We start from the raw sequence: 26625 nt of genomic DNA, 5'->3' as shown, positions 1-26625 counted from the left end.
CTTTATTTCATTCGGAATCTTACTTCATTTGATCTCAAATCCGTCCAGCTGACAAAAATGACAAGAAATCCATGAATTCATGAAGCAGGTGAACATGCATTCTGATTGCTATTATTATTTTTATTATTTCCATCTGGGGAGATTTTACTTTACTACATTTCACAATATTTGACTTTTTACTCGACTACATTTAGTGAAATCAGTCGTTCCTTTTTATTTATGAGGATAAAAACGTAACTGGTGAAACACGCAGCGAGTCGCCAATCAGGATCGAGCGCACGCTCTGTTTTACACGTGTTCTGATCGGCGCTTGGTGTATCTACTGATCACCAACATACAGTTCAGCATCAGTTCAACATCAAGCAGAACATTTAGAGAGGAATAAATGATGAAGAAACTCCAGACTTCAACTCACCACAACACACGTGACCTCATTTACACGTTTTTTTGAAGTAGTTGAAAAGAAGGTTTTGGGTTCATGATCATTGTAATAGAAATCAGTGTTTGAGTCATTAATATCATTCTATTAATAGATCAGTGTGCTGAGAGTCACATTCGAGTCTTTTCACATAATCTGAGGTGATTAAAGATAAAAATGAAAATAGGAACATTATAGTTATAATTAATCAGTATTCTGGATACTTAAGTACATTTGAAGGCAAAAACTTTTGTACTTTTACTCAAGTGAAAGATGAAAGAGAAACTTTTACTTTACTGGAGTCACATTTTACAGAGTCAAACTTTACTTCAACTCAACTACATGCTTTGTGTACTTTGTCCACCTAAAGCAAACATTTTCATTCAGCTTTTACTGAGTGTCAAAGGTAAAAGGTGTCAAAGGATCATTTTACTCTTTTCTCCACTATATTTTAATAGACAATGTTTGTTACTGATTACATTTTGCACCTCTGCTGAAGATCTCATTAAGGCTCAACACTTCCCAACATGGTCACCATTCCATACTTCAACACCATGCAATTCCACCTGAACTGTGGTTCATTGGAACGGACTTCATCAAACAACAAGATAATGAGCTAAAAAGCGAAGCTCTGTAAGTGTTAGAAAGCAAACCGTCATCTGAAGTGTCGTTTATAATGGAACTGGCTGCCCAGTCACTGCGCCTAAATCCTGTTGCACTGCTCTGGGATGAACTGGATCATAAAGAAATATTTAACTAGTGAAGAACATCTTTGGCAAGAACGTTCAAGGAAATGAACTGTCCAGGTGATGAGAGTGTGGGAATCTGTTCTTCATGCTAAGGGAGAATTTTCTAATGAAAATATGTGGATATTTAAATATTGTTACATTACCGAGTTTTTGCATGGAAGCCAAAGGAACATGTTTCTCTCAAAACCCATGCATGACTTTCTAAACTTTCGACAGTCTCCATATGAATTAAATGAATCATTATTACAGAATGTGTTTACAGAGACTCGGATGAACGGTACATCTACGTGCGTTACACATGATCCTAGAGGTACGAAATGGCACGTGAAAAGTCCGACAACATGACAAAATGCCATGACAAGGGATGATGACATCCATATCATCTCAGTCTTCGAAGCCATTTGTCACAGCTGTCTTATCAGCTGTATCGATTGGCGGGAGAGGAGAGCACAATAGAGGAGAGAAGCTGAAAATGAACTTGTCACGGCAAAAACAGGAGGCAGATGGGAAAATAATGAAGTTGTCCACCGCGGGCTATCAGGAGTGGCAGCTGGCAGCGAGTGGAGCTGGGTGCCCAGGGCAGTACCGAGGCGCCGTCTCTCTCTCTCTCTCTCTCTCTCTGTCTCTCTTGCTCTCTATCTCTATCTTTCCAACTGGACAGAAAAGATCCTCCTCATTGTGAGTTCATGAAGGCGCATAAATAATTCAGGATGGCCAAGAGGAAAGCGGAGATCCACAACAATAGACTCGGAGACACAGGTTTTCAGATCGAATCGTGTCCGACTGTCCAGTCTTGCTAGAAATTCGATTCACCTTTATAAAATATTGCTAATACTTTGCACACAAGAAGTGTTGATTAAGCTCCATACTGTAGCACTAGGAAAAGCCTTCGATGAGTGATATACACAGTAAGTGACATAAACCTGTAATCCATAGGAAAGTGTCCCAAGTCAGAAACAGTAAAACAAGAGTCAAACTCTCTGGAAAAACAAAAAATTTACCTCAGAAATAGGATAAATAATACAAATAAATAAATAAATAAAGCCTAAATTCAGACCAAACAAGGTTAAAAAATCTTCCACTAAGAGAACAGACTGAGAAAAAAAGAGAAACTTGAATGAGCCACACAGAAAATACATGATACATCCAAAATCCTGATGCTTAAAGGCTGCATGATGCTATATCCAGTGAATACATGATAATATAATATAATATAATATAATATAATATAATATAATATAATATAATATAATATAATTAATATAATATAATATAATATAATTAATATAATATAATATAATATAATTAATATAATATAATATAATATAATATAATATAATATAATATAATATATAATATAATATAATATAATATAATATAATATAATTAATATAATATAATATAATATAATATAATATACACGTTAATAACGCATTATCGCAAATTAATTTCACCTCTAAATTTATTACGCGTGATTAATGCAGCACGCATGATTTACGTCATTTAAAACATAATTTCTTTCAAGCAGTTACAAGTATATTTTGTCTTCATGTTCTATGTTGAGTTTGGTTTCACTAATAATAAACATACATTTACATAAAGTATTTGTCCATGCGTATGTTGATTAGAGTATTAAAAACTTAAAAGGTTTTAATCTAAGGTACATTCAGAACAAATAAAAATGTGCAATTAAATTGCGATTAATCATCAGTTAACTTATGACAACCATGCGATTAATCGTGATTAAATATTTTTCATTAATTGACAGCCTTATTTATAATATAATATAATATAATATAATATAATATAATATAATATAATATAATATATGCATTTTATTTCATATTGTTCGTCAGCTCTTGAGATAATTGTTATGACCTCTCCCTAACTGAACATACACTATATGGCCAAAAGTTTGTGGACATCTGACCATAAAAATCAAGTGACCACAAAACTATCTTTTTGATCATTTGTTTCCACATTTAGTCCCTATTTGCTGTTATAATAACATCCACTCTACTGGTAAGATGTTCCTCTTTTAGATTTTGTGGATCTATCTATCCATCTATCTATCTTATTTTAATTGACAAGAGACAAGAATATAATTTATCCCTCACACCTTCTCCAGGGTTCACTTAATCTTCTGATGCCTGAAATCCACAGCACAGTCTTCGATAAGGCCACTCTTAGATGACAGGGCGTCTTGAAATTCCCACTCAAGGTGTCATTTGTATCCAGTTTTAATCTATCTTCCCAGAGCTTTTACTTAGATTTCTTCTTCCTTGCTTGTTGCTCTCAGGTGTCTGTTGTATGTGTGTTTGTGTGTGTGTGTGTGTGTGTGTGTGTGTGTGTGTGTGTGTGTGTGTGTGTGTGTGTTTGTGTGTGTTTATGTATCTGCCATACCAGCAGCACCAGGCAGTTTATGTGTTTCTACCATAAATGGAATGAAATCAGATCAATGTGACGGCCCGGGGAGCAGGGAGGTCCACACACTGTGACACTAATCTCTTCCGAGGTCTCTTATCAGCTGTTTGGTGGGCGGATGACAGCGTTTGCCCTCTGACAGCCTCGGCTTGTCGTTCCTTCCTGTGCTTTTAAAACATTCACTTCAGCCAAACCCAGGATGCATCTAATACCTGAAAAGCCGTGCAAGTGCTTCAGTAAATACCGCAATGTCAAGCTGATTTCTCTCAAATATAAAGCAAGGAAAGGATATCCAAAAATATCAAAAATAATTCCTTCATTTCTTTTCTTTTTGTTTTAAATAATAAAAAGCATTCAGCTTAAAATTTCAGTTACAGCTGATATTCACTTACATATTTTGGCTGCTGTCACAAAGGCAGTGATAAATAAAGAAATAAATCATAATAACAGGTCTGCAACAGGTCTCAAAAAAGGCATCGCATCTTCTCTACAGATACATTTGGAAACCGAGGAGTCTAGTTGCTGATGTTTTGGGAGAGGAATGTTGTCCCATATGTTGAATACAGGATTCTAGCTGCTCAACAGTTCTGGGTTTTCTTTGTTGTATGTTGAGGTTAGAGATCTGTAGTAGCTCATTTCAGCTTTTCCACTAGATCTTCATGGATCTGGCTTTGTGCACAGGAGCATTGTCATGCTGCAACAGTTTTTGGGTCTACTGGATCAAGTAAAGACGTCTTCTACAATTGTGAGTACCAACATTGTGGAAGAAATTTGGTGAGCCACATATTGCTTTGTTTTTAAATTGTAAGTAAATAAATTATAAAGCAATAATCCAGATAAAATGTGCAAGTCCAGTTTTTTTGTCAAACAAAATTAAAGCACATGGCTAGCATAAACACCATAAATGGAGAGGTGCATTGTAGTGCTGTAGGCGTACACCCAGGGCTCAGCGTGAGGAGGAAAATCTCTCAAGCAATTTTTTGCCGGTGTACACAAACGTGAGTGTTTTAAAACAAAAATCGCAGTTTCTAGAGCTATCCTGATTAATGCGGATGTAGCCTCAGGGAAGCGCCATGTGCCTGGGAACTCTAGGGTGGTTTGATCCAGAATCGACCCAAATACAGGAAGTGAAAGTATACATGGCGCATGTTTTGGGTTGAGGTATTATTTATTTATTTACTTATTTTTTGCACATGCCAGCTGTTAAACTGGAGCAGAAAAATGGAACCGAAAGACAGATCGCTGTTCTGAAAAAAAGGCTTCGATGCATAAATTGCTGTAGACTCATTATTTATGTACAGTAATTATGTAATCATTTATCTAAAAATCTATCTTCATGGCGCTCTCATGCTCGGGTCGTTGGAATGATTTCTACATGAATTTGGTACCTACATTTGCACTCAAATCTATAAATGTCCAGATGTTCTGTCTTGTGTTCATTGAAACATTTTCCCTTAGATAGTTTTACACATCCGGACAGTTTGTTTCTCCAAACATTCAACTGAAATACTTTTGTAAAACTCGCCAAAGATGTTCTTCACTAGATGAACATTTCTTTAAGATCCAGTTTCTCCCAGAGCAGTTCAGTAGGATTTAGGTGCGGTGACTGAGCAGGTCGTTCCTTTATAGATACACCTACAGACCGGGACCTATTCGTCGCTTTGGCTCATCGTCTTGTTGCACGGTGAGTTCGCTTCCCATGAGCCACATTCCAGATGGAACTGCATGGTGTTGAAGCATGGAATGGTCACCATCTTGGTTCTCATTTTCCAGAATGTCTCCAACTTCACTGCTTCAAAACAACCCCAAAACATTACGCTTCCACCTCCATGTGTAACTGTGGGGGTGAGATAGTCTAATCACATCTTCTCTCCTGTTCTCCATCTTACACAAGATCTTCTGTTAGAGCCAAAAATGTCTTCAGAACTTCCTTCCACTCATTCATTGTCCAGTTCTCGTGAGCTTTTGCCTTTTTTGATGCAATAGAAATAAAGAAATCCGAAAAAGGTTGGTGCTGCTTTTTGGGCATCCAATTCCACATTTAATCCCATTCGCTGTAACAATAAGTTCCACTCTTCTGGAAAGATGTTCCACTAAATTTAGCGAAGATTTGTGTGAGATTTCATTAAGCCACAAGGATATTAGTAAAGTCAGGTCCTAATGTAGGTGATGTGAGGAGTACTGGGGGTGCAGTCAGCATTTATCCCAAAGGTGTTCAGTGGGGTCGGAGCTCTACAGCAGGCCACTCAAGATGTTTTTTTTTTTTTTTTCAGATCAGAAATGTAAGTGAATAAATGTTCTGTCATGAATCTGGAGCTCAAAGTGGCAGCAAAATGAAAGTGGATTATCACAGAAAGTAAAAACACAACACCGAAGCTGTGATCATGACGCACTAAAAACCCTAGAACCTAAAATACCGGTGCTAACGAGCTGTAACCAGAAACAGGAAATCGCGATTCGATCACGTGACCTGTCGAGGAAGTAACGAAGCCTAGTTTCGCACCAGTGTGACTTTTTTTATCCGTATAAATTTGGATGTGGTTTGACTGATAAATCCATTTAAACTACTGACAGGTTTTTCCAGAAAGGGAGGAAAGAATGAAAAGTCCTGCTGCATGCAAGACACCTCAGAGCCTCAGCTCGTGTTCAGGTGCAAAGTGCCACCCGGATTCGTCTCAGGTGCCATATATTCCTTACCGTCCTTCTCAGAAACCTTGTGACTGATACGATCATGACACCGGTTTTTCAGCACACCTGTGGCACCTGCGACCCAGACAAGGGCACCTTTACTACCATGTAGCCAGACATACTGTTTATCCGAATAAATAACTCAATTCTGATGTTTGTGTTATGAAGGTGTCCACTGTGGGATGTGTTCAGCTTGTCCTGGTGTCAGGGTGATTGCAAAACGCTGCGGAGGGAATGGACATGCTGGTGTCCGTCCTACAATCTGTGTGGAAGCTGTTATGGAGGCTAAATACAAGATGGAAGCATGCTTTCGTTTATTTTCCATCTGGAAGATGAGAGACATTGCAGGAAGACTGTTTAGCAGGGTGACTTTTTGTACAAAATGGTGTCAAAAAATTCTCTGTGAACTTCAGTGCGAAAATAAACGTCTAGAAACGTATTAGCGCAGTGATGTACAACGGCTAAGTGGAACATCCAAACTAGCAAGTGACTGATTGACTTCCTGTCTGATTTTCGCTGCTACGGAATGTGTGTGTTCTTTCTTTCTTTCTTTCTTTCTTTCTTTCTTTCTTTCTTTCTTTCTTTCTTTCTTTCTTTCTTTCTTTCTTTCTTTCTTTCTTTCTTTCTTTCGTTCTTTCTTTCTTTCTTTCTTTCTTCTCTCTCTCTCTCTCTCTCTCTCTCTCTCTCTCTCTCTCTCTTTCTGTTACCGTCTGTCTCTTTCACTTTGTCTTTCTGTCTTTCTCTCGCTATTTCGATTAGTGTCTATCTGTAACTCTCTTCTCATTTATTTTCATCTTTGTCTGTCCTGCTCTTTGCCTTTTTCCTTTTTTAATCTACCACTGTCTGTCTGTCTGTCTGTCTGTCTGTCTGTCTGTCTGTCTGTCTGTCATCACTTTATTTCTCCAACTGTGTTTTTCTTTAAAATGTATTTCTTTTAATCTAAATTTTCTCTTTTTGTCTGTCTTTTCTACTACTGTCTCTTTTTCTGTTTCTCTTGATCAATATCTGTCTGTCTGTCTGTCTGTCTGTCTGTCTGTCTGTCTGTCTGTCTGTCTGTCTGTCACTCTTTTAATATTTAATTACATCTTAATTTATTTCCGACTCTTTTATCTTTTCACTGTAGTCACCTGTCTCCATCTCTTTGTCTGCATTTCTCTCTCTTTCTAGCTTTTTGTATCACTGTCTTTCGGGGTTGGTCTATATCAGTTCAGTCTGTCTCTTTCTCTGTCTTTCACTATATTTGTCTCTATCTGTCTGTCACTCTATTCCTATCTCTTTACATCTCTCTGTCTTTCTTACGTTGTCTTTTTTCTTTCTTAGTTTCTCTCTCTATCTCTGTCTATCCCTCTGTCTCTTGGCCTTATCCTCTGTCTGTCTCAGCCACTTGGTTTGTCTGCCTGTCTCCCTCTCTCTCTCTCCCCTCTATCTCTCTCTCTCTCTCTCTCTCTCTCTCTCTCTCTCTCTCTTTCTCTGTCTATCAGTTTCCTCATGTAAGGTTGCTGAATAGCATGTCAAAGTGACAAGTGAGGCTGTGTTAGGAGGCAGTGTGTGTGTGTGTGTGTGTGTGTGTGTGTGTGTGTGTGTGTGTGTAAGAGAGAGTGAGAGAATAAATAAAAGAGGGAGAGAGAGCGACAGAAAAGGAGAGTGTAAAAGAGTGTGTGTGAAAGCAGGATGAAAAGTGAACAACACGCTTATTGGCATCTTTTAATAGATGATAGATAGATAGATAGATAGATAGATAGATAGATAGATAGATAGATAGATAGATAGATAGATAGATAGATAGATAGATAGATAGATAGATAGATAGATAATTTTCATTTAAAAACTCATAAAAACCCTAATAAAAACCCCAGCATGACATTACAAGGAGAAATAGCCCACAGTGAAGTGTGTATAAATATTTATAAGCAGTCGTAAGGTGGAGAAGGTGTAAGTGAGTGCAGGTATCTTACCCCGTGTGATGGATACGTCATCCAGCCCCAGTCTCCGGCTATGGTGGAGGTGTCGAGGAGATTTACTGCAGGAGACAGAAGCGAATGTAGAAATGTTGAAATAAATCAGGGATAAGTTTATGCACAAACTCGAAATCCAGAATATCTGCAGCGTGTTTGCATATGATAAATAAATGCTATGATAAATCCATCACACCGCTAATACCTTTGTGGGAAGTGAACTTAAAGACAATCGTTGCATTCAGGACTCTTACACCGATGGCGATTGATTTACTATTCGATGGGTATTAATTAGATAATCGTAAACCTTTTTTCTGATTAATTGCCGCTCGATCGGTCTGAAGTGTTTCGTGGTCGAATCCACCTGCTGGCTCAACCGCAGATCTCACCTCAGGCCACACGTCTGGCAAGATGAAACATTTTCCACCACTGATCGACATTTCCGCTGGGGCTTTTCCCCCAAATTTATCGATATCCAAACTCCTGGCCCTGCTTCAGCAAGACTCCAAGGTCACCCTGAAGCATAAAAATGAGTTTCACATACTCCTGAGGTACCAATGATCATCTCCTGTTCTGCTCTCCAGACCTTTATCCTGCTCTCATCAGATGGAAGCCATGATCTGCAGCTGAGGATGGGTCTACATTAAAAACCTAAAGATCCATGAGGTTACAATTAAGCTCAAGAACCATGAAAATGAAAATCGGACTGTAATTAATATAAACAGTCTGCCATGAACAGTATTGCATTCAAGCTCCATCAGTGAACAGCTCATAACTTTACTAATGATAGAACTGTAGTGAATGGACATTCGGTGTCAGAAACTTTTTTTTAATGCTTTTATTCTTGTTAGAATATGTAAATAGAAATAACTTGGGGTCTGAATATAAACTGGATTAATTACACAGTTTACTACTACTGATGATAATAATAATAATAATAATAATAATAATAATAATAATAATAATAATAAAAATAATAAAAAACAATAATAAAACGATCAAACAAACTAATAGACAGTAACATTTTGTCTAAGCGTTAGTGTACGTCATATTTTCACTACTGTATAATTACCATGTGACCCCTGTATCTTGTCTTTTTTTTTTTACTTGTTTTTTTTTTCTTTATTTATTACTCAGAAGCAATCCTGATTTTTGTGTGAGGTTGAACGCTGTTAAAAGCCTCAACTCCAATGCCTTTTTTTATTTACAGAAACACAGAAACACAAAAAAAGCACAAAAAAAATCTGTGAGCTTATAACTATTTAAAAATTTTGATGCTCTTCTTGTTGTATTTTGGTTTTTTATTTTAGGGTTTTTTAATAAAGCTTAACTAATTTTGATTTTATAAAAAACAATAACAAATAAAAACCAACCCAATAACCGACCTAGCATCCAGAGTGACTTGTAACTTTCCTTGAGGGAGGAACCATAGAACTGTACCATTTACAGTACATTATATATATATATATATATACAGTAAACCTTAAAATGGTCTTTTACATTTTCAAAATCGCCCACTTTGGTAAAATCCACTCGCCCTCTGCGTCCTCATTAACACATAATCTGTAGTTGTAAAGTTTATTTATTTTTTTAATCAAAACGCATGTCAGCTCAGGGTTGAATTTTTTCCCCCTGACTCAGAAATGAGGTGCTTCAGGACTGCCTTTCTCCCTCTGTCTCATCCTGTCTCAGGGAGCATGTGTCGTAATCATAGTTATTAGCGTGCACACTGATGAAACTTCTAATTTGTGAAATGTGTTGCTGATGAGGGTCAGAAAGCAGGAACAGGTGGCCTCTTGCTCTCTCTCTCTCTCTCTCTCTCTCTCTCTCTCTCTCTCTCCATCTATTCTTCTACCACTTCTCACTCTCTTTCTCTCTCCCTCTGCTGCTCACTCACTCACTCCCTCGCTTGCTCGCTCACTTCCTGCCATCTCGGACTGATGATGCTGTGGCCTTTCAGGAGCTCCAAGGTCAGACATGCATGTCACAATTACACGTCTCAGAAATCCCCCCCGCTGACAGCCGGCCGTGTGATAAATCACTGAACGACGTCTGGAAACAAACAAAAAGAGGTCCTGCACTGCGCCGAGCCTTCGGGTTTTGGGGGAAAGGGGAGTGGCTAAATTTTCTCCTCTTTTTCCATGATCCCTCTTTCACTTTCACTGCCTTTATTACTCCTTGATAGATTTAATTTAAGATTCGAAAATTCAGAATGTACTATCATATTGAAAAGCCATCACAGAAATTCTAATAGTTCTCATGGTACCATTAAAAACAAATGGTTTCCAGTATGATGTGTGTCTGCGTACATCATTACAGTTACCAACTAACCAAATAAACCAGTGTAAAAACAAGTGAGATTTCAATGATTCATCAATGGCAAAAGTGCTTTATTGGTCCTCATGGTATCAGAAATAACATGAAACCAATAGAAGGCTACAAATTACCACTAAATATCAACAGTTACACCATTACAGCTTCCATTAAAACCAATACAATTCTAATTATAACCAATAAACACAGTCTGTATTTTTCGGCAGGGTGATATGGCTACAATCCTTAAAAGTAAAAAAAAAAAAGAGAGAGAGAGAGAGAGAGAAAAAAAGAGAAATTCAAATTAAATAAATAAATAGAAGTTATTCTAAAAAAATATGACTTTTTTAATTATTATAATATATTATAATTAAAAGGGATTTTTTAAATCAATTATTATTTATTATATTCATTAATGCAATAATAATAATACTGATAATAATTCAAATATTATTTTTTTTTATCTCACTATACACAATGCTTAGAATTAATATAATCTTCTTTTAATTATTTCTTGTTTGAATAAAGAGGGCCAATATTTCTGCACATGACCACAGTTAGCTTATCAATTCTCATCACTTAAACCGCAATTTTCTTTTCTTTGAAGTCTTGCCGGGATATTTGTCTAAAAATCCAAAAATCTGATCATAACCACCACCTCATACATTCACATCTGAGATCTGATTGGCTCTGCAGATGCTGCAGATTACAATGTGTTGTAAAATCATCCAACGCTGAAGGTAATAAATGTGGAACATCCGTCTTAGTCTGCATCACGATACATTTCTTTGGAATAAACACAGCATTGCTCTACATGCCTTCATCTTGAAGTCAGCGTGAAAGGATAAATATGTTTCTCAATACCGATAGAAAACCATTAGGGGTCCAAACACCCACGTGATGAAAAAAAAAGTCTATTAAGCGTAATCCTTTAGTCTCTCTCTCTCTCTCTGGTTGACTTTCAAATCACTCCAGGCCTCGACATCTTCTAAAGCAATCGAAAGTAAATGAACGCGTTCTGACAGATTCAATCGCACAATTGAGTATCGACAGGCTTCTTTAAAGGATTGTTAATGAACTGCCTTTTCTCTTCCTTTATCCTCTGTGTTCCTTTCTACGACTTTAGACAAATGAACTCTTTAATTCAGACGTGAGGTCAGACCTCTGAAATGAGCTTTGGAAGTTCTTCCAGAAGTTTGGGAACCTTAATGCTGCCCTCATAGACACGTCTATAATTTACAGACGATGCATTAAAAAGCACTAATGAATGTGAATACAAGTAAAAAACCCACTAGCAGCCATTGAACAGCAGTTGCCCCCCTCCTACATTTCCATACCTGGATTACCCACACGTCTTTGCACCTTAGCGGCCTCCCCCAACCTCTCCCCCCACCTCTTACACCTCTCACCTTCAAAGAGGAACATGTGAATAGACTGTTTAAACGTCTGAACACCCACGAGGCTACAGGCCCCGGACTCTGTCTCCCCCTCCACCCTGAAACAACCAATCAGCTGTCTCTAGTGTTCACAGACATTTTTAATATCTCACTGGAGACCTGCCATGTGCCAGCCTGCTTCAAGACCTCAGCCATTGTCCCAGTCCACAAAAAGACTAGTATCACAGGACTTAATGATTACAGACCCATCACCCTGACTTCTGTGGTTATGAAGTCTTTTTAGTGCCTTGTGTTGACAGACCTGAACATGGCCCTCAACTTCATCCTCCAACATCTAGACTCCCCAGGATCCTACGCCAGGATACTGTTTGTAGACTTCAGATCTGCCTTGAACACGATCGTCTCAGCTCTGTTCAGAGACAAGCTCTCCCAGCTGAATGTGCCTGACTCCATGTGCAGTTGGATCACGGACTTCCTTACAGACAGATGGCAGTATGTGACATGTCTGACTCCCATAACATCATCACTGGATCCCCCCAAGGCTGTGTCCTTTCTCCTCTGCTATTCTCCCTGTACACCAACGGCTGCTCATCTGTTCACCAGTCTGCCAAACTTCTGAAGTTTGCTGATAATACCACCCTCATCGGCTTTATCTCTGATAGGGACGAGTCGGCCTACAGGAATGAGATGGACCGTCTGGTGTTATGGTGCAGCCTGAAAAACCTGGAGCTCAACTCTCTCAAGTCAGTGGAGATGACATCCTCTGTGACTCTCCGGTGATATCTGTCGAGTCCTTCTGCTTCCTGGGCACCACCATTACCCAGGAGGTCAAGTGGGAGCAGAACATCAGCTCCCTCACCAAAAAGGCTCAGCAGAGGATGTATTTCCTGCAGCAGCTCAAGAGCTGAAGGATGTTGGTGAACTTCTACATTGCCATCATCGGATCTATCCTCACATCTGCCATCACGGTCTGGTTTGCTGCAGCTACAGCCAGGGGCAAGCCAAGCTGCATGATGTCATCCACACTGTTGAAAAGTTGATCAGCTGCAGTCTCCTGTACCTCCAGGAACTGTACATCTCCAGGATCCGGAGATATGCAGGTAAGATTGGAGCCGACCCCTCTCACATACAGTTCCATCTATATGGTTAGTTCACCTTCTCCAATCATGTGATATTTAGAGATATATTAGCTAGTGAGGCAATGAAGCTTTCAAAAGGACTTTGAGAACTTAAAACTAAGCATCGATATACAGTAGATATAGATACATACACTACAGTCATTCTGGATTTTTTTCCTCATATTCTACACTTAGTACCCATAATGTCAAAGTGTGGCACACACACACACACACACACACACACACACACACACACAGCTTCTTCATTACTCCTCCATTACTCCTCATCATTGTTCCATTAGTCCTCCATCACACTTTCATCAATGCTTCACTTCTCCTCCATCAGTTCTCTATTAATCCTTTATCAATCATCTATTCCAACACTCCTATATCACTTCTTCATTACTCCTCCATCACTCCTCCATTACTCTTCCATCACTTTTTATTATTATCTATCACATCTCCATTACTCTTCCATCACTTCTCCGTCACTCTTCTATTACTCCTCCATCACTCTTCCATCACTCCTCCATCATGCTTCCATCACTCCTCCATCACTTTTCATTATTCCTTCATTACTTCTTCATTACTTTTCCATCACTTCTTCATCACTCCTCATCATTCTTCCATTAGTCCTCCATCACTCTTCTTTCACTCCTTCTTTACTTCTTCATTACTCCTCCATCACTTCTTCATAACTCCTCTATCACTCCTCCATCACTTCTCCATTATTCTTCCATTAGTCCTCCATCACTCTTTCATTAATGCTTCACTACTCCTCCATCGCCTCTCCATTAATCCTTAATAACTCATCCATTCCATCACTCCTCCATACCTCTTGCATCAGTCTTCCATCATTCCTTAACTGAAAGTAAAATTTTACACATTTAATTGTAGTGAAGTAAAAGTTTCTCTACAATGAAAATGACGATGTATTTCCTGACTGTTTGTCACTCATTACTGTAGCAACATGTACTATTATTATAAGTGTTATAAGCGGTTATAAGCATTAGACTGGACATCGTCAAGAAGTCAGCATTTTTTAAATGTATGGTGTTCCTTCAGCAGACAATGGTGGCATAATGTGTGTGTGTGTGTGTGTGTGTGTGTGTGTGTGTCAGTATGGTGTTTGCTATTTATGTTCCGATGAGCCTTTGCCTGAGTGCACGTGAGCACACGTCTCAGAGCCCCACGCCGCCTGTGTTCTGACTCCGTGACACCGTGTACTGCAATATGTTATTACCAGCCTTAGAAAAAAAAAAAGATGAGAGAAATAAAATATATGAGAAAAATCTGACATTACTGTTTGAATCAGAAAACGATTATCTCCACACGTTTGGCCCTTTTTTACAAAAAAGAAAAAAAAAAGCGCCTTGTCCTTAAGCAAATATATATATTTCTTGTTTTTTTTTTTTTTTTGAGTACTCGCACGTCTTTCTCTCGTTGCCCATCTCCTGATAAACAAGGGGAGGATTTTCCCTGCCGGATCAGGCCAAAGCGCTTAGCGTCTGCTGTGTGCGCTGATGCAACCGCCTGAAACAGATATGATGAACTTTTCCCCTCACGATTCTTTCTTTTTTTTGACATTCTTTCATTTTTTGTCTTTCTTTATAATAATCATTATAAATTTGGCCCTCAGCGTTGTGGCACATCCAAGATTTTGGGTGTGATGAATGCGTTGTCACTGGTCTCAGTCTCTGTATTTTTTCATCCTTTTCTTATTTTTTGTCCTCACCACTCTTCTGAGAAGATGTTCCACTAGATTTTGTGGAGATTAGAGTTTATTCAGACACAAGGGTGTTAGTGCTGATGTAGGTGAGAAGGTGAGGAAGCCTGGGGTGCATTCAGTGTTCACATTCATTCCAAATGGGTTCAGTAGGGTTTAGAGCGCTATAGCAGAAGATCTTTCACTCCAACTCATGGAAAGTTCTGGAGCAGGCTTTGTGCACAGAGGAAATTGTCGTGCTGGAACAGGGTTTGGGTCTCCTAGTTCAACTGAAGGGAAAATGTCATGCTTCAGCATCTGAAGACATCTGATAAAACCATGTACAGTTTAGAGAAGAACCACATGTGGCTGAAAAAGTCGGGTGTCCAAATATTTTTGCTTCACCATGTATCTGAGAGATTAGGAATAAAGACGTTAGTTAGTCAGGAATGCTGTAGCTGATGCTCAGCCACAATCCCTCTTCTCTTCACTCACTCCTTCATCACTCCTCCACCACTCTTCCGTCAATTTTCTATTACTCTATTACTCCTTCATCACTTTTCAATCACTGTTTCATTACTTCTCTATCACTCATTAATTCCCTCAGTTTTTAATCACTCCTACATCACTCCGCTATTGATTCACAATCACACCTCCATCACCCCTCAATCACTCCTACATCACTGCTTTATCACTCCTTCATTACCACTCCATCACCAATGTATTTAATTACTCCATAATCACTTCATCATTCATTTATAATTTCTCTATCACTTCTCCATTAATCCACAATCAGACCTCTATCACCATTTAAGCAATCCTCTATCACTTCACCATCACTGCTTTATCACTCCTCCATCACTTCTTTATCACTCCTCCATCACTTCTTTATCACACCTCCATTACTTCTTTATCACACCTCCATCACTTCTCCATCAATGTTTTATAACTCCTCAATTACTTCTCCATCACTTCTTTATGACTACTTTCTCACTCCTCCATCACTGCTTTGTCATTCCTCCATCACTTTATCACTACTTTATCACTCCTCCATCACTTCTTCATCACTGGTTTATCACTCCTCCATCACTCCTTCATCACTCCTCTATTACTTCTTTTTTTACTGCTTTATCACTCCTCCATCACTGCTTTATCACTCCTCCATCACTGCTTTATCACTCCTCCATCACTGCTTTGTCACTCCTCTATCACTTCTTTATTACACCTCTATCACTTCTCCATCACTGTTTTATAACTCCTTCATCACTCCCTTATCACTTCTATTACTCCTCCATCACTTCTCCATCACTGGTTTATCACTCTTCCATCACTTCTTCATCATTTCTCTATTACTCTGCTTCAGTACTCTTCCATCATGCTTTTATTCCATCACTTGACTATCATGTCTCTGTTACCACTTCATCACTCTTCAATTCCATCACTTGACCATCACTCCTTTACTTCGCCTCCGTTACCTTTCCATCAGTCCTCTATTACTCTTTCTTTACTCCTCCAGCAATTCTTCATTGCCCCTCCATCACAGCTTCATTTCTCCCTCTTCACCTCTTCATTACTCCTTTATCACTTATCCATTCCATCACTCCTTCTTCACAATATCATCACTTCTCCATCACTCCTCAATCAGTCCTCCATCACTCATCCATCACTCCTCCATTGCTCCTCCATCCCTCCTCCATCATGGGTAATAAATCAGTCGTTTGGTGGTGTTTGTTTGTTGCTTTAACACTGACTTCAACACCAGCATCATTCCTCCTGCTATGGCTCTAAACTCCATTAGAGCTGGTACTGGTCTTTTATCTCACTCCCTCTTCCTCTCTCTCTCTCCTCCTCTATCTGCCTATCTATCACTCCCTCTCTCTTTAGCTGTTCTCTCAATTGCTATTGCTTTGTTTTTTGTTTTGCTGCCAGAGAAATGAAGAATCTCTCACTCGTTCTGTCATGCCTCGGTCCTCTTTATTGAATTGCCACTCGGAGGAAAACAAAGGCGGACGGAGAAGTGACTAGCGCAGTTTGCAACAGACTCTGATGCATTCTGGGATATGAGAACAAAATAAAGGTGTTGAGAAATTATACATTTTTCCCATCATTGGATGAGTGTGTGCTCACTGTGTAGCCTCAGATTCCTGCTCTTGTGCTGTGATGTGTGCATTTTGAACTGCTTTTCTGTTCACCACTGTTGCACAGAGTGGCTATTTGAGTTACAATGAGCTAAAACCCCTGCTGATCTCAACAAGAAGGTATCCAGGAACTGATTGTTTAAGTGCTAACACTCGTATCAAGACAATAAAAGACTAAAATAAAGTTAGCTACACTGTATGGATTTTACATTTAGTCCACATCTGCTCTTATAATAACCTCCAGCAGTTTAACATCTAACCGAAGTGTAAATAAAAGCAATTGTGCAGATAAATATGTAAGTGTATGTACAGCATGTAAATATATGTCTATGGCATCCTGAGGTTGCACCAGCTCCAATCACGTTCCACCTCATGAAGATTATGGACCTTTAAAGAAGTAGATGCTGACGCTGCAAACATCCTGAACCATCTAGAGACGTACCAGTGCCAATTAGATCCCACTTCATGTGGAGTTCTCATGTGGACACTGGGCTGCTTTGAGTGTTTTAAGGCTCTGCCATGGAGAAGCTGGTGTTGGATCTGATGATCGCAAATGTTGAGCTATTTTATAAGTTGCTTAGTAGCTCCTGGTTCATAATCTCAAAAGACGGTATAAGACTATAGAAAGATCATTACTCATAATCACACACTCCAGTGCTTATGTTAGTTCTCTCTCCAGTGTTCTGTTTTAAAGACTATAATCACACTCTTGATATCACCCAAATTAGAAGGATGTGGTTCCCTTTGAGTCTGGTTTCTCTCGAGGTGTCTTCGTATGAAGCCTCAGGGAGTTTTTCCTCGCCATCATCGCCACTGGGTTGCTCATTAGGGACAAACGTACAATTACAGGAAACAAACTTATACATTCTTTGATTACCACTTTATCTCTTTAAAACTGCTTTGAGACAATGTCCATAGTTAAAAAACTTTTATCGAATTGAATTTCTCTGATTGTATACAAAGAGAAGACTTTTTTTTCGTCTTCATCATAAAAATGTATTTAAATGTATTGAAAATCCTATTTAATAAAGAACAATGTACCATCATAAAGTTGATTATTTAAAACATTAAACACTGTCATTAAACATTTAAAGAAAGGTGTTTTTAGTATCAGTGTTTTTCCTGAAGGTAAGTTGGTTTAAACTTTTTTTTATCTAGCAGTAGCCACAATTCTGTTACTGAATTAACCTGTTCAAATAAATGTAGCTATAAATGGATACAGAAAGCCATTTACATAAAAGTTATGTTAGGATAATAAGAGACTTTGGGACGTGATGTTCTGGAACAAACTTCATGACAATATTGATTATATTTTCTGTAACATTAAGATGCAAAGTGCTTTTCATCTCGAAGATAATTATGCATTTGGTGCCAAGGAACTAATGTTTTCTTTGTCATTTCTCACACATTTTCTCGCTCAACTCAATGAAGATTTTACATCCGAAACATTTCAGAAAACTGCAGTCGATGTCTCTTTTTAATGACTCGTGACGGGTCCAGGTTCACATCCAGGTCCAAGTAATAACTAATGAGTCAACGTTCATGAAGATATCACCATCGCGGAGCTTGTTTGCTAATCCGGCCGAGCCGTGGCAGAAGGAAACCCCAGGAGACAAGCCGTCTCTTCAGGCGTACCCCCTCCGGCCTCGTCCTGTCTCCGCACAGCAAGCACGAGCTGTCGGAATTGATTTGAAACTTCGTCTGCACCCGCAGCCGTGCTAACAAGAGGCTTCACTTTTGCAAAAACTCGGCACGGGCGACCAAGAAAGACGACGAGCGTCTAACGGAAACGTGATGCAGTCAGACAGATGGGTTGACGGATCCGGAAAGAGTAATGTCTCACTCAAGGTTAACCGACTGAAATAAACCGTTAAACTCATCTTCTGGTGGCCAATTAACTCCAGTCCTTTCCATCAGTCACCGAGGTCGAAAAGGGATTTGTTTCTGTTGTTTTTTCTTCAAAAATATTTTGCATATTTAATAAATAATGAAGTAATGCAGTTTGGAGATTGTACACTTTATTTCAGTTATTTACTATTAATTATTAAATATTATTTATATTATTAATATTATTAATTATTATTATTTATTATTAATAATGAATAGAGTTAAATCTATCTATCTATCTATCTATCTATCTATCTATCTATCTATCTATCTATCTGTCTGTCTGTCTGTCTGTCTGTCTGTCTGTCTGTCTGTCTGTCTGTCTGTCTATCTATCCATCTATCTATCTATGCACATCCTTATGTCTGTCTATCTCTCTCTGTCTGTCTGTCTGTCTGTCTGTCTGTCTGTATCTTCCTGTCTCTATCGGTCCGCCATTCTATGTATGTATGCACTGTATGTATGTTCTGAATCTGTCTGTCTGTCTGTCTGTCTGTCTGTCTGTCTGTCTGTCTGTCTGTCTATCATCATCATCATCTATCTATCTATCTATCTATCTATCTATCTATCTATCTATCTATCATCTATCTATCTATCTATCTATCTATCTATCTATCTATCTATCTATCTATTATCATCATCATCATCAATCTATCTATCTATCTATCTATCTATCTATCTATCTATCTATCTATCTATCTATCTATCTATCTATCTATCTATCATCATCATCTATCTATCTATCATCATCTATCTATCTATCTATCTATCTATCTATCTATCTATCTATCTATCTATCTATCTATCTATCTATCTATCTATCTATCTATCTATCTATCTATCTATCTGTCTGTCTGTCTGTCTGTCCGTCTGTTTTCCATTTAATGAATGAATTGTTGTGAAGTGGATGTTAATTAGGGAGATTTCAGAAGGATGTATATTATATTAAATGCTATAATGAATGTTTTTTAAGTTTGGATGTAATGCAGTAAACACACTGGATTTCTTATCTTCTGGTATAAACACTGCTTATTATGCATTTTGTTAAAAATAATAAATTCTCCTAAAAAGGAAAAAATGAAGTGAGTATGGATTTTTAAACAATGCTATAAATTATTTCCCTGAATTGTGTGTAACACCTTATGATGCATTATGTATTGTTATAGATTTTGTAATGTACACATGCATGATTATGATCATTGCACCGTCTCAATTACATTATTATTTGTATACTTTACATACCCTGCACAAACCGAATATAATGATGTCTTTATCTTTAATTCTTTAATTATTTCATCTCCTAGTTATAGTTTGTCATATTTTTATAGCCTCAGCACATTATGACAAATGTCACATACATGCAGCCCATAATACTTGCTAATAAAGATAATTCTAATACTGATTCTTGATAATAAGGGTTGGTATATGTGATATTCTAGCAAACTGTTTGGTTTTGTTTTTTTGTAAGTAATTATCCTCGCTGTGTTGAGAATGAATTGTCACGAGCAGCTGCTCAACACAGCCGAGCGTCTTCATTTCTATATATAGAGTTCTGATAGATGTTGCTCGTTAAACATGGCTGGAATTTCCACAAAATATAGTTACTTTAACATCTTTTTACTTTCTTTTCCGCACTGTCGGTACAAATCAGTAAACAGCCAGCAAGTTCCACTTTTTTTCTTTTTTTCCCCACATTAAACCCTTGAGGACTCGAGGACTTGCGCACTCACGACCTTGTGAGTCCTTCACTCTGTCAAAGTCACCAAACTGCAGAGAAGAAGGAGGACCTTTGGGTTTCGAGTGCCGTTTGGGATGGAGTCGGAGTCAGCGCCTTTCTGCTTATAATGCTGAATAAGGCTTGTAACCATAGTTACAACTTTAAAGAAGTATTTCCGTGCGGTCGCGTTCAGACAGCCACGTCCTATCAACTGATGCTGGTTACAGTCTTCTCGGGTTCTTGTTTGCTGTGGTCGATGGAATGTTAAAAAATGTAAATAACGTGTAAAATATGCACCGCATGGCTGAAGGTATTAGGACACCTGACTTTTCCATCCAAAAGTGATTCTTTCTCCAAGTGTTAAACTGTAATTTTAGCTTTACAGACCCAAACCTGTAGATCAGTTCTATTAAGATATAATTTCCATGGGTTGGAGTGGAAGGTCTCCTGCTATAGAGCTCAAAACCCTATTGAACACTTTTTGGGATGAATTTAAAAGGCCTCCTCACCTCACCTACATCTGTACCTGACTTTACTAACACTCTTGTGGCTGAAAGAATTTCACACTAATCTCCACAAGCACACTTTAACATCTAGAGGAACATCTTCCCAGAAGAATGGAGCTTATTATAATAGAAATCTTATGGTTTGGTGTCCAGAAACTTTATTCCCTATAGCACGTCATATACTTTTTACCCAGCCATTTACTTTTTATTTTTTATATAAGTCCCTGTATTCCTCTGGATCTGTATTATAACCTCTCACTTATTATTTCATTAATATATAATCATTAATAATTGTTAATTAATAATCATATATTCTGTACTGTACATTTAATAAACCACTATTTAAACCATTTTTTTGATTTTATACATTTTTACTCTCTATTTTTTTCTTATAAACTGTACTGCCCTTATTACACCCTTTATAACCTCCAATAAGTTCCATTATATGGAGTAAAATAATAAGCCGTCACTGTCTTCATGTACGTTTATACACTACTGCAATGTTTTCCAGTTTTTTACTTTTTTAAATCTTATTTTTAGGATTCTGTCCTTTGATACAACCTTTATATCTTGATATTTATATTATAACCTCCCAAACCCTCGTCTTAGTTCAGTTATAACCTGCTATACCATATTTATGATACTTCTTATACGCTGCTATATACATATTTTTTTACATTCTCTTCATTGTTTAATACAATCTTTACCAACTTAATGTTGAATAAAATGTTCAGAAAGTACACACACACACACACACACACACACACACACACATATATATATATATGTAAAGACTGTATATCAAAATTGTTTTCACATTTGTATCTGTTCTAAATGTATCTGTCCTTAAATGAATACTTTTGAACATGGACAAATATGGATGCTTTATTCAAATTAACGTTAAATTGGTGGGTGTGTGCATCATGGCAGATTTTTGCTGTATTTGAAACTTGGCGCATCAGTGAAACAATTGTTCAGTGAGTAAAAAGAATTGATTGGTGGAGTTTTTTTAAAGTAAAGAAAGGACTTCTTCATATTTAAAAAAAAATGGTCAAACAGAAACGTGCTTTGCAATAAATGCATGTAAAAATTGTGGCATGTAAATATATATATATATATATATATATATATATATATATATATATATATATATATATATATATATATATATATATACATACAATACATATCCTATGAAAGTCTGGTTCCTGTTAATTCCAGAGTGTTCAGTGATGAGATCACGCTCACATTGGTTGCTCTGATATTATCATTAGTGTGGGAACTAACTGGAAACACACACTCTGATGATAATATCAGAGCAACCATGCTGAGCGTGATCTCATCACTGACCACTCATCGCTGCTTGTTCATCCTTATCCGCTCACCTTGGCAGGCCGCCTCCCCCTCCTCCCTCACCTCCCCCCTTCCTCACCGTCAAAGATAGTTGCTAATCATCAAATGCCAAGTCGGTTGGCACATAACAATCGATAACATCATGGCTGCAGATGGAGCGATTTTTCCCCGTGTTAAATCCTCCCTGTGCTCTCGACAGGGGAAATGCAAGGCGATTAGCGACACTACAAACATATTACGTGCTGTTTTCACGTTCATGTAACTGCCCATGTTTGCCTGTTTTAACAGATGGGGTGTTACTTTTTAATAAAATGGGTCATAATAAAGGATGTAAAGCAAAATAAATAGTGTGTGTCTGAGAGTGCAATGATATAAACAGCATTAAAATGATTACAAATGTTATAAATTGTATAATCAGGGTATTAATCTAGGCTATAAAAATTCACATAAATTGTTTAAGTAGACTATAAACATGGAATGAGGGTGTAAAAAACAGACCTTTCCGCATATTTAATAAGACATAAAAATGGTATAAGTGGTTATGAATAGCATTAGTTATGTAAGTAAATAATGTGAATGCAGAAGTATAAAGAACCCTTAACACAATATTCACAATACAGGTTTATAAAAATGGTCAAAAACACAATTGTGCATAAAGAAGTTATAACTGCTCTAATAGAAACATAGATGACATGGAGGTATATATTTAGTGTACAAACTGAATAATGAGGAGACTATAAATGAGCTTATATGGCATATCCTGTATTTTTGGGAAATTGAACGGGTTAATGATAGAAGTATTTAACACACACATGGTATAACAGGTTATTAATGGACTATGAAGAGTGTATAGGAGGTTATAATGTAAATTTAAAAATATGAAGGCTGTAATTAAAACAAAATCCTAAAAATAAGGTATGAAAAGTGTGAATATGGACCGAAACGCATGTTTACAAGCGCATAAAGACTGCTTATAATATAGTTCATAGTCCAATTAAATGATAACTATAAAAGTCAGGTGTCAATAATTTTAAAATATAAACGTTTTTTTATTATATTAAGGAGTGTATAAAGGGTATAAAGGTGTGCTGATGCATATATATACATTATACTGTAATTTAAATATACAAAAAGTTGTAAAAAAAGATGTAAAAGGTTATAAAGGCTCTAAGAATTATGTGTATGAAGGATATAATGAAAGGGATTTATATAAAAAAATATTTGAAGGATATACAATATGTACATATAATATGCATGTAAATACAGTTTATAAGAATGCTTTGAATGATGAATGTAAAGCTTCTAAAATGGGAATGAAGGGTATTAGGTGAAAAAAGAGAGACCCGAAGCCAGGAAACCCGTGTTGAATCCTGGGATATTTGGCTTCCCAATTACACAGCGACTCAGTCCGTCTCCCACAAGGAGAGAAAAGAGTGAGGATTTTACTCTCCTGCTGTAGAATTATTATTTCTCTCAGGGGAAAGATAAGGACTTGCTGTGGGATAGTATTTTCTTTTTCTGTCACCCTATAAGTGAGTTATTTTTTTTTTTTACATGAAACACAAAAATGGCACCATGTGTGAAAATGTGTTTTCTAAACAATGTCATGCACCTCAAGCAGCTATGTGTGTATTCTCTTCTTGTTTGGGCCGTAAGAAAAATATTATTGGCCACATGCAGCGAGTTATAAATGTCTATAACAGTCTATAACTGTTTATACGTCTATAAACGTCCATCATTGTCTGTAACTGTCAATAACTTTTTATTTGTTTATAACTGTTCATAAGATTTTCATTTTATATTTCGTTCTTTTTATATAACAGGTTGTAATGGTCTATAACCATTTTTAACAAGGTTATAACTTTCTGGAATGTTCAATAACATTCTGTGGGGGTCTGTAACAGTTTATAACTGTTTGTATGTCTTGAACAGGCTATAATTTTTTATGAACATCTATAACAGTCTATACTTGTCTATATAAGTCTGTAACAGTCTGTAATAGTTTGTAGCAGTAATAATAGTTTATAACTGTGACATTAGCTATATATAACAGTGTGTAATAGTCTATAACTGTTTGTTTATAAAGTTAAAGAGTATGTAATTGTTTATAGAAATATATAGACTGTAATAAATCTATACAAGTTTATAACTGAGATCTGTATTCATTTACTACTGTTTGTATTCGTTTATAACTGTTTATAACAGACAACCAGATATTTAATTGTCTATGACCAACAAGTTGAAGCAGTCTGCAAATCTCTTCAACAGCCTATAAGTGTCTATAATAGTTTATAACCCTTAAATGTTTATAATTCTTTGTGGCTATAGCTGTCTATAACATTCTGTAACAGTTTATAACTCTTTGAGTCTATAGCCGTCTATAACAGTGTATAAAATTAACATTATAGTCCATGATTGTATGGAAAAAGTCTGTACCACGTGCGACACTTTTTATACTCTGTAACTGATTACGGCAATTTATGATGTTATTAAATTATTTTATAACAACAGTAATAAAAAACTGTCTGTATGTATTTCTATCAAACAAACATCCACCTGGTCTTTAAATCAGTGAGAAAAACAGTGAGTAGCTTGCAAACTCAAAAAAATGCTAAAATGTGCAGATTTTTAGAAAAAACACACGTGGAATATGCTGTAGGTCAGAGTGAAACGTATCACTGTAATAAAGCACACAGTCACTACATTGCTCTTGTCATTACTGTTAAGACTCAGTGTACAGTGTGTATTATGAGATTTGGGACATGAAATCGATCTGAGTGTGTGAGTGTGTGTCCAGTGTAAATAGAGTCTGTGTGTGTGTGAGTGTGTGTGTGTGTGTGTGTGTGTGTGTGTGTGTGTGTGTGTCCCCAGACGTGGTTGAGAAAAAAAAGTCCAAATGTTCATCCGCGTAATGGAACATGGAATGGAACATTTTTGATTAAACAAAATCCAAATGTCCAAAAGTGATAAAGAAGATGTTGTCCATTGTTCTTACCTCTGAATGATTTCAAAATGATTTGCAATAATGTAACAATTGTTTCAGCTGTGAGATAGAGAGAGAAAGAGAGAGAGAAAAGTGAGATGTGAGAAAAACAATTAGGTGAGAGAGACAGAGAGAGACAAAGACAGAGCAAGAGTCTGAGTTATTTAGAGCAAGACAGAGAGAGAGAGAGAGAGAGAGAGAGAGAGAGAGACAGAGAGAGACAGAGACAGAGCAAGAGTCAGAGTTATTTAGAGCGAGACAGAGAGAGAGAGAGAGAGAGAGAGAGAGAGAGAGAGAGAGAGAGAGAGAGAGAGAAAGATAAAGATTAAAAGACCATGAAAGAAAAGAGATATTTTGCAAGACAAAAACAGAGACAGAATCAAAGAAAAGAGAGGAGAGAGATTGAGAGACAAAGAGACAAAGAAGAGAGAGCAAGAGGTTAGAGGTAGATGGAGAGAAAGACAGAGAAACATGGAGAGAGAGAGAGAGAGAAAGATAGAGAGAGAGGTAAAAGACAGAGAGAGACAGAGAGAGGAAAAATTAAGAGTAAGAGAGAAACAGAGAGAAAGAGTGATCGAGAGACTGGAATATGGAGAGACAGAGATAAAGAGAGACAGAATGAGACAAAGAAAGGCAAAGCAAGAGTCAGAGGTAGATAGAGAGAGACAGCGAAACAGACTGAGAAAGACAGAGAGGCAAAAGAGGGTTAGGAAGATTCAAAAGACCGAGAAAGAGAGATAATATGGAAAGAGATATGGAACAATTTAGGGTAAGACAAAATCAGAGAAAGACAGAGAACGAGTGATAGATAGATAGATAGATAGATAGATAGATAGATAGATAGATAGATAGATAGATAGATAGATAGATAGATAGATAGATAGATAGATAGATAGACAAAGCAATATAAAAGACAGAGAGGAAAGAGAAAAAGAAACAGGGAGACAGAGTGGGAGAGCAATTGAGAGACAGAGAAAAAGCAAGACAGAAATAGGGAGAGACAGAGAGAAAAATTGAGAGTAAGACAGAATAAGAGAGACCCGAGAAGGAGAGAGATCTAAAGACAGAGAAAAACAAAGCAAGATTTATAGATAGATAGAGAGACAGAGAAACAGACAATAACAGAGAGATGGAGAGATGGATAGAAAGAACTAAAATACAGAGGAAGACATAGAGATTCAGGGAAATATGAAAAGGCATGGAAGAGAAAGAAAGAACAATTGAGAGAGAGACAGGAAACAATGATAGACAGAGACAAAATAAAGAGAGATAGA

At 37.2% G+C, this 26625-nt stretch overlaps 1 protein-coding gene across 4 annotated transcripts in view; it reads right to left on the bottom strand.

Moving 5' to 3' along the window:
• Positions 1–26625, bottom strand: part of epha8 (eph receptor A8) — a 79601-nt gene that overhangs the window by 46172 nt on the left and 6804 nt on the right. For 3 of the 4 annotated variants that reach the window (XM_046875239.1, XM_046875240.1, XM_046875241.1), the window contains exon 2: positions 8235–8299. In XM_046875239.1, coding sequence (XP_046731195.1) covers positions 8235–8299 — 65 coding nt within the window. Of the gene's footprint in view, positions 1–3286; positions 3490–8234; positions 8300–26625 lie in introns of those variants that run through there. The other variant, XM_046875242.1, reaches the window with a different exon arrangement.

This window comes from Silurus meridionalis, chromosome 19 (genome assembly GCF_014805685.1).
Source record: "Silurus meridionalis isolate SWU-2019-XX chromosome 19, ASM1480568v1, whole genome shotgun sequence".
In the NCBI taxonomy this organism is placed as follows: Eukaryota; Metazoa; Chordata; class Actinopteri; order Siluriformes; family Siluridae; genus Silurus; species Silurus meridionalis.
Note: the sequence above shows the minus strand (reverse complement) of the source record. Positions and strands in the feature narration are given on the sequence as shown.